We start from the raw sequence: 10,137 nt of genomic DNA, 5'->3' as shown, positions 1-10,137 counted from the left end.
TCAAGTAGATACACTCCTTGGAGAGAACAATCATGGGAGAAAGAAGGGCTGCTTATGCACAGGGAGACAGCTCAGGGGGCAGGAGTCCATGGAGGGATGGACATTGGGAAGAGGTAACTATGAGGAGGAAGTGGGAGGGGAGCAGTTGCATTGTGGTAAACTCTGCTCAATGACATGAGAAAAAGTATATGTGAACTGCTGTATGGAAAGTGACTTTGCTCTGCAAATCCTCACCCAAATAATAATAATAATAATAATAATAATAAAAAAATTGTCCTTTTCAAACCAGAATTTGGCTTACTTATAATATGTAGTTTTATAATTGATAGGTTGTACCAGAGGATCTTTTGACTATTGTACTTTCTAGAATCAATCAACATTTATGTTACACTCTACTTTTTCAAAAAAGTAAAACTTTTAACTTTACCAAATTAATTTTAATATACTTCCATAGGTTCAAACTGCATTAAAATAACATAAAATATTGTTGAAACCATAACAATAACAATAATAAAAGTTATAATGAGATTTCCCATAGCATGGAATTGTTGACTTTTTAATACCATTTGTCAGTTTTTTTTGTTTTAATCTTTAATTGGTAGAATATTGTATAGTAAATCAATATGCTGCTCAATTTTATGATAAAAACAAGTCTCTTTAATCTGCTTTTCCCACAGGTTTATCATTCATAAAATTAGATTAAAAACTACTTCCTCTCTCCATATATCTACTTTTTAAGAACATTTTACAGTCACAGTAAACTAAACTGAATACAATTCAAATTTGTTTAAGTACACGTTTGTTACTTTTTTAAAATTTCCATCTTTGAATTTTCTCGTGTTCCTTCTGTTAGTCATTTCCATAGATCTTTGCATTTGTATGTTGGTTTGCCTATATCTAAAAGGATAATAGGCTCTCTGACCAAGGTATTAGAATCCTCTATTTGGATTCCAATCTTCAAAATCCAAAGGAAAAAATAGAGAGAGAGAGAGAGAGAGAGAGGGAGAAAGAATAATGGAAGTGTTTTTGTTCTCTCTAGTGCTAACAGAAATACCACAGGTGGATGACTTTAACAAACATGAGTTTATTTCCTTACAGTTTTAGAGGCTAGAAGTCCAAGTTCAAAGTGCCAAGCTCTACGGGCTGGGTGAAAGCCCCTCGACCTCGGGCTTCAGCTCTGCCTCTTGCTCCCGGTCCACTGAAGCTAGAGGCATCTCTTCACCCAGGCAGCTACTGGCTGCTCAGGCTAACAAGCACAGGGTCAACAAATAAAATGGCGCAGTCCCAATATTACCAAACAACATGCCAGGCCAGTAGTTCAAGTCCAGAGACAGTCCCAAGATCAACAGGAAACATGGTAGCCTGCTAAATGAAGACTCTGCTACATGAGGAGCCTAAGCATGCCAAAAACCTGCAGAGACCCTTCTCAAAACCTCTCCTTATATACTGGAAACAGACTACTTCCCTAAGGCAGCTACTCAGTTGCTCCAGTAGATTCTGTTCCACCATGGAGTTGATTAGCAATCTCATCACTGAGAATAACCACATCCAGCTGCCAGCCACTCAAATCCAGGCCCAGCCAAGTTGACATTTCACTTTAACTACCACAAGAAGTAAGGGGGAAAAAAAAAAGGGAGAAAGGGAAGGAAGAAGGGAGGAAAAACATAAGAAAGGAAGATAAAAAATGTCTGCTTTCCTCATATGCAGTGAAGATAAGCAAGAATCAATTCTGCACATGAACTGTGCAACTAAGAAGACATATTATCATAGAGACACAGATAATAGAAAACAAAGAAATTAGGTTAATGTGAAAAGGGAAACACTTTTATTATTAGGATGAATTTTCATGATGTCTGGCATCTTCCTTCTGTGAGAAGAAAGACAGATACAATGATACATTATTTTCTCATGTTGTTGTTAGGCACTGTTGGGCTGGCTCTAACTCACCATGATCCGATGTACAACGGAAGGAGATACTGCCCTGTCCTGCCATCCTATCAATCCCTCCTGTGTTTGAGCCCATCGTTGTAGCCACTGGGCCAATCCATGCATTGAGGGTCTCACCTTTTTTGCTTATCCTCTATTTTGCCAAGAATGATATCCTTCTCTAAGGAATGGTCTCTTCTAACATCATGACCAAAGTATGTGTGACGAAGTCTAGCTGTTTTCACTTTCAAGGGGCATCCCTGCTGCACTCATCCAAGATAGATTTGTTCATTCTTCTGGCAGTCCATGGTATTTCCTGTCTTCTGCACCAACATCACAATTCAAAGGCATCAACTCTCTTCAGTCTTCCTTATATATTGAATACAAACTGAAAATGAATCAAGAATTCAAAAAAATCTTGGTTCCAGATATTTTCCTAGAATCCCCAATTTTCCACAGCACACCAAGAGAATTAATATACATCATGTGCAAATAAATATATCTAAAACATGAAAGTATAAAATTGAACTGTTTACTAGGGAAAGGTGTTTATATAGCAACCCAATCTTAGCATTCAATGTTGTTTTGGAAATTATTGGGAACAAACTGATGGAGCAAAAATGATTTAATGCCAGTTCAGTATTTAAGTATCTGTGGTGGTTAAGGCATTTGACTGCAGACCAAGAGGTCAGCAGTTCAAAAGCACCAGAGACCCCACGGGAGAAAGATGAGGCAGTTTGCTTCTGTAAAGATTTACAGTCTTGGCAATATTATGGGGCAGTTATACTCTGTCCTGTAGGGCTGCTGTTAATCAAAGTCCACTTGATAGAAGTAGATTAGTTCATTAGCTCAGTTATTTTTACTAAAACAAGTACACTCACTCTTCCTTTATCAATGTAGTTAGGTTCCAGAGACCAGGTCATTCTGTGAAAATCAGTGTTAAGCAAAAATATAGGATGATCACATCAGATCACAAAATGGAGGATGACTATATGATTACAAAACTGACAAATCCTTACATAACTGCCAGTCCACTGAGAATCATGGTCAGCTAGACTGACACATCACAGCAAGTGTTACTCTCATCTTGCACTTTGGTATTTGCTGTTGTAAGATAATCATCATTGATGAGAAAATAGTTAAATAGATTTTTTATTATTGTCATGAATGCAAAATATCAGATAAAGAGAGTAAATAGGTGAGGAGTAGGTGTATTCTGATTACTTGTTTCTTTGTATCCCTGAAGTTGCATTTAAGGAGCCCTGGTGGTACAATGGTTCAGCACTAGGCTGCAAACATAAAGGCTGGTGTTTCTAGTCCCCTCAGCTGCTCCACCAGAGAAAGCATTGGTGATTTGCTCCTATAAATATTCTGCACATAGTGTTACTATGAGTCGAAAATCAAGTTGATGGCACCTAACTACAGCAACAGTTGCATTTACACGTCAGCTATGAAGAGTGAGTTGCATGAGAATTACTCAGAGGTGACTGAGTTTATTCTTCTGGGATTTGAAACCGATTTAGAGATACAGATCATTTTATTCCTACTGTTTTTGCTAATCTACATAGTCATTTTGGTGGGAATTATGATCATATTAAAATTTTATATGTGTCTATGACTCGTTCTTTTCCTTTTAAAATTCTACAAAGGAAGTAAGCTTGTATTTGCTTTGATAAGATAAAATACTCCTGTATAGTTGGAAAATTGAATGCTCTCAGGGAACACTTTTGATTGAAAGGCCTCTTATTTTCTGAAGATCAAGTTTTATATGCTGGTTAAACCTAGTTGCTATTGAGTTGATTCTGACTCCAGTTGTATGAAATGGGAACCTACAGTATATTATTCTAGAAACAATTCTCGTGGAAAATTGTTGGTGATAACATTCTACTAATTTATTTCCCCATTCTCATCTCAATATAAAATAATATATTAAAAATTAATAATGAACGCAGATGTATGAAACAATCCAAACAAACAAACTATACACCCTGCACTGGAGTCGATTCTGACCCACAGCACCCCTAGAGGACAGAGTGGAACTGCCCCACAGGGTTTCCAAGGCTGTCAATCTTCACAGAAGCAAAGCCCAAACCACACCCACTGCACTGGAGTCGATTCTGACTCATAACAACCTTATAGGAAAAAGTAGGGCTTCCCTTTAGGGTGTCCAAAGACTGCTACATCTTTCTGCCATAGAGAAGCTGGTGAGTTCAAATCACCGACCTCTTAGCAGCCAAGTGCTTTAACCACTGTGCAGCCGGAGGTCTTTGATGTGTAAAGCGCATACACTATATACCATAAATTGTTGTTGTCCCCATTTTTCAAATGAGAAAATTGATGCCCAGGAGGCACCAGTAACTGTGCAGTACAGACTCAAAACCAGCCTAGCTCCAGAATTTTTATTATCCAAATAAGTACTTAGAATATGACATGTAAAATATTGTAAAAATGTAATCTCACAATCCTGAATCAACCAATATAAGCATTTTAATCTATTTTCTTATAATATTAATCTATAAATCTAAATAAATTAAACAATATGTATATTTTATATATATTACATATATACTTATATATATAAATATTTGAAATATTATATATATAAATATTTCAAAAGTGAAATCACACTTTAGCAATCTTTTTGCATTCTGCTCTTTTAACTTATTATGTTTTTTTAGAGAAAATGCATTTTCCAATGACATTAAATATTCCATAAATGAATGAAAGTAGTGATTTGATAATATTACAGAATATCATACACCATTATTTGTTTCAACAGCACTTCTCACTACACCTTTTCCTGCATTGATTGTAAGATATGAATTAATTCAGTAAATAGCACAGTGCATGAGAGTAAATAGGTAAGGGGAACCAAACTAACCAAATTCACTGCCCTCGAGTCAGATCCGATTCATAGTGACCCTTCCTTGGGTTTCCAAGGCAGTATCACTAGGGAATAGATTGCCCCATCTTCCTTCTGAGGAGCGGCTGGTGGGTTTGAACCATCAGCCTTCTGGTTAGCAGTCAAATGCCTTAGGCACTATGCTATAAATTGGGATACATTATCAATTTCATTCCAATATGAAGAATCAGCTAGCCTATGTACATCTGACTTCTTCCAGCTTCATTTGAAACTCTATCAATCTCACTTTTGTTTTGTTTCTCCCAAAAACTGAAAAGCTAAATCAACTTTTTATCTCATTTTACTTTTCCAGTTTTAATAAATAAGTTATCAGTTCTTGAAGCAAGGTGGAGATATTGAACCTGTCTTGGAACTATGAAAAAATTAATTCTTTTCTTTGTCATCTTTTGTGCAAATATTCTGTTCTGACTCTATTTCCTTTAAAAATTTTAATTAATTTTTGGTATGGATCACTATAGCATATGCATGTAATTTTATTTGTCTTTTCTCTTTAGATTTCTAACAAATACTTAACCATCAAAATGAGATAAATTTATTTCTAAATGCTAATATCTTTATATTTTATGTATATATATATTGTAATTAATATGCAATGTGTTTTTAACATATGGTGTGGACCAGTGTCCTAACTCAAGTTCTTTCTCATCTATTAGCCAAATTTTCTAATATCATTTTTAAAATTATATGGAGAATAAAGGAAACACTTTGTCTCACTTCCTTTGTTTTTCTTTTGCTTCTTTCAAAGACATATGAATACTAAACAAGAATTGAGGATCTAACTGTGCCAAATATATAGTGGGAGTGAACCACTTATTTTAAAAATGTAAATATGGATTTTTGTCACTGTTCTGTACAGAGGATCACTATGAGTCTGAATCAACTTGAGGACACCTAACAACAATTGTAGTGTTTAAACACAATTAATGTTGCCTTTAATTTACAAACGGTACACTTTTTCATCAAGTAGAGAAAAATTGTTCTAAGTAACTTAAAAATGTGTGACACCTACTTCTGTAAGACAGTTTAATTATTTTGTTACAGTCTACTTCCAAAGGAGCTGTTGTGGCCTAGTGCCTAAGGCATTAGACTGCTAACCAGAAAGCTGGCGGTTCAAACCCACCAGCCACTCCTCGGAAGGAAGGTTGGGCAATCTACTTCCATAGTGATACCGCCTCAGAAACACAAGGAGGGGTCTCTATGAGTGGGATCTGGCTTTTTTTCCCTCTTTTTTCCTACTTCCATGCCTGCATCCCCTAATTTCTAGTTTAATTTTTCTTCTTATAATTTATACCATTAAGGTCATGCTTTGTGCTGTGAAGTTCTGTGGGTTTTGACAACTGCATGGTGCCATTTATCCACCACCATGATACCTCATGGAAGAGTTAAACTGAACTAAAAAATCCCTTGGACTTCAAATCCTTAACCCTCCTAAACTTCTGCATTAACTCCTGATAATCACAGATATTTTATTGCCTTTACAGTTTTTCTGTTTTCCAGAATGTCTTATAGTTGAAATCATACCATTTTTAACCTGTTAAGACTGTCCAATAGCAATATACATTGAAGATTCATCCATGTCTTCATTGTTTTAAATTGTTGTGAAAATACACACATGAAAACTTCCACATTTAAAAGAGAATGATATTGATTACATTTTTCTTGTTGTGCCTATTTTCACTGTCCTTTCCCAAAACATTCAAATATTTTAACATAAACCCAGTGTCCCTTAACAAAAGCTCCCTGTTTCCCCCTCTTTCCAAAGCCTGCCAACCATTAATAATTTTTGGTTTCTATATATTTGCTTCTTACATAAAAAAGTGAGATCATACAGTATATAACCTTTTGCCTTTAATTCACAGACTCCATACATTGTTTCACTCAGTGTAATACTTGCTAGGCTTATCCATGTTGTGGCATGAAACAGAGCGTTATTTCTCTTTATGGTTGTATAATATTTCTTTGCATACATATAGCATATTTTGTATATTCATTCATCTGTTGAGGGACATTTTGGCCATTTTCTCATTTTGGCTAAGTGTTTCACTAAACATTGGTACACAGGTTTCTGTTTGAATTCCAACCTTTACTTCTTCTGGATATATACCTAAGGTTGAGATTGCTGGGTCAGATGGAAATTCTATATTTTAACTTTTTTATTTTATTTTCTTTATTTTAACCACCAAATAGTTTCTCACATTGGCTACACCATATTATTTTATTTTTAAAACTTTTTATTGGAGTTTAGGTGAAAGTTTACAGAGCAAGTTAGTTTTCCATTTAGCAATTTAAATACGTTTTGTTTTGTGACATTGGTGCAACCCCCTCAGTGTAACAGCACTCTTCCCACTTCCTCTATGGGCTCCTTGTTTCCAATTGTCCAAAGCTTGCCTCTTCCTACCTTCTTAGTTTTGTTTCTGGGCAAACGCTGCCTTTTTGATGCATATGGTTGATTGTAGTGAGGAGTATATTGCTCCTTGGTATCATTATTCACTTTGTAGTCCTGCCTATTATTTGGCTGAAAGTTGATCCCAAGAGGTGGGTTGGGTTCCAGGTTTGAGGGGAGTGTAAGGGCCATAGGCTCAGGGGTTTTATCAGTCTCTATCAGACCATTAAGTCTGGTCTTTTTCTTGAGTTTAAATTTTGTCTTAGTCTTCTTCTTCTTTTTTTTTTTTCCTCCCTCTCTGTCCAGGAACGTCTACTGGGATCCTGATTAGAGTGGTCGGTGGAAGTAGCCGGGCACTATCTGTTCTTAGGGTAGTGGAGGCTGTGGCTCACAACGCCCATTAGTCTGATGGGCCAATTACTTCCTTATGTCTGGTTTTCTTCACTCTTCTTTGCTCCAGATGGGAGAGACAAATAGTTGCATCTTAGATGGCTGCTCACAAGATATTAAGACCCACTCACTACTCATCACAACAGCATGAAACACATTATCTTTGTAGACTGTCTATAGTACCTTTAAATTTTAAAATTACCCATGTTAGGATTCTGGCTCATTCATTCTTTGAAATGAATGTAAACAAAGCAATGTCCTGAAAATCATAGCTTTTCCTTGTCATGGGGACCCTGACTAAGCATATCAGATTCTTATATTTAAAGTGTAATATGAAAAGGAAAACAAACAAACAAAAAACAACCCAACACATAACTGAGGACTATGATTTAAGCCTAAAAATTTATTAACATCACGGATAAAATTATTCCACAGTCCCTATTAAATGATGATTTCATTAATGATTAGGCCAAACATTTAATTGTATAAAATTAGCTGGAATGACATACTTCTCATTACATTATACTGGAGTCATATTTTTACTGCTTTCTTGTATTTGCTCCAAGGGTTTAATCTATCTGTAAAGCATCACTTAACATTTTTCCATCAATACTAAAACAGACATATAATAATTTTCTCTTCTTTAGGATTTTTTACTCAAACATTGGAGTTTTCATAAATTCTCAAAAAAGTGATTTCTGTGAAAAGACTACATTTAAATATTAATTTTAAAACTTGAAAATAATCAACTTTATGTCCATTCACCAATATATTGCATAAGCTATAACTAAAATGCTAAAGTAAATTTCTTCAGAATGTAGATTTTATTATTCAGTTACAACTATAAAGACTGATAACTATAATGACAGCAGATAAGTTTTAAAAATAAATTTGAAAAAATAAACTATTAGAAGTCAAATTCCTAATTCTGACTTTCCCTCAATATTTTCATAAAAGTTTAATATAAAGGAAGAAAAAATAAAACTATCATGTTAGAGGATAAACATACACAGACACACAAGTCTGTAAATTTTTAAGGACATTTAAGATGGTGATGAAATAAGCTTAAATACATAAGTGATTTCACTGTTAATTTGGGAACATTAATGAGATGATGTAGAAAAAATATTGGTAAATTAATATAAAATGCAGCTATAGTCCTCAGGGCTGACTCGACGGCACATAACAACAACAACAACATAGTCCTCAGAACATTTCTTTATTGTTTGTTTTAGTGATTGACCTCAAATAATTTCATTTTCTTAAAAAATAAAAATCGTATCTTATTGACCATATCTTTGAAGGCTATTTTCACTTGCTGGTTCCTTAGGCTATAGATGAATGGGTTCAACAGAGGGGCAACTGAAGTATTTAGCACAGCTACTCCCTTATTGAAAGTGGCTGCATCCTCAACAGAAGGATTCATATACATAAATAGACAGCTTCCATAAGACAGTGAGAGCACAATCACGTGAGAGGAACACGTAGAAAAAGCTTTTTTCCTTTGCTGAGCTGAAGGGATTCTCAGAATCGTCCTGATAATATATGTGTAGGAAAGAATCACTAACATCAGTGTGAAGATGAGTGTCACCCCAACAAGGATAGTCTCAATCATGTCTATGAAATGTGCGTCTGAACAGGATAAATGCAATAGGACTGTGTAATCACAGCAATAATGATTGATGATATTGGATGCACAGAAAGGCAGCTGGAGACTCATTATATGCGGCACAATGACGACTAAGAAACCAGAGAACCAGGAACAAAGGACAAGTCGAATGCACAGTCTCCTGCTCATCACAGTTGTGTAATGCAGGGGCCTGCAGATGGCAACGTAGCGATCATAGGACATGGCAGCTAAAAGGTAAAATTCAGTGGCTCCCAGAAGGATGGCAAAAAAGTACTGAGTGAAGCAGCCGGCATAGGAAATAGTCTTGTCTCCTGTTTCAATGTTGACTAGCATTTTGGGCACAAAGACAGAGGTGAAGGAGATTTCCAAAAAGGAAAAATTCCTGAGGAAGAAATACATAGGACTCTGGAGGCGATAATCCAGCAGTGTCAGAATGATGAGAGTCAAATTTCCCATAATGCTTAAGACATAAGTTAGTAGTAATAAAAGGAAAAGCACAGCTTGAAGCTCAGTGTTATCTGTCAGTCCAAGAAGAATGAACTCAATCACTGATGTTTGGTTTCTCATCATCAACTTCAGGTGAATGAAAGTGGAAAATGATGATTAAAGAAAAATCTAAAACAGATTGCAAGAGAATTGTATTTATTTGAGGCTTTAAAAACTGAATCCTTTAAGTATTTTTTAACCAATAAAGTAATAAAATTCAGGTATCGAGCTATTAAAAGAACAAACTAAAGAACTAGTTTTCTTCCTGCTTTTTGTTGTCGTTGTTGTTGTTAATCCAAATGTAGAACACATGGATTACCTTGTGTTCAACTAAATAACTACTTCAGGGTTATCTCACTGATGGTTCTTTCTTGCTATAAACAGGATTTGTACATCACT

At 35.4% G+C, this 10,137-nt stretch overlaps 1 protein-coding gene across 1 annotated transcript; it reads right to left on the bottom strand.

The window, feature by feature from the left end:
- Positions 1-8,853: 8,853 nt before the first annotated feature.
- On the bottom strand, positions 8,854-9,822 carry LOC103204401 (olfactory receptor 6C4-like). Its single transcript, XM_007949599.2, has one exon. The coding sequence runs from the start codon at positions 9,820-9,822 to the stop codon at positions 8,854-8,856; it is 969 nt and encodes a 322-aa protein (XP_007947790.2).
- Between the last annotated feature and the right edge of the window lie 315 nt (positions 9,823-10,137).

Source organism: Orycteropus afer, unplaced genomic scaffold, assembly GCF_000298275.1.
Source record: "Orycteropus afer afer isolate SDZICR_OR568_19922 unplaced genomic scaffold, OryAfe1.0 scaffold00247, whole genome shotgun sequence".
Taxonomy (NCBI): domain Eukaryota; kingdom Metazoa; phylum Chordata; class Mammalia; order Tubulidentata; family Orycteropodidae; genus Orycteropus; species Orycteropus afer.
This window is presented reverse-complemented; position numbering and strand designations above follow the sequence as displayed.

Bases quoted from the DNA above. Each gene is read 5' to 3' on its own strand.
- LOC103204401 (XM_007949599.2), bottom strand. From the start codon at position 9,822: ATGATGAGAAACCAAACATCAGTGATTGAGTTCATTCTTCTTGGACTG.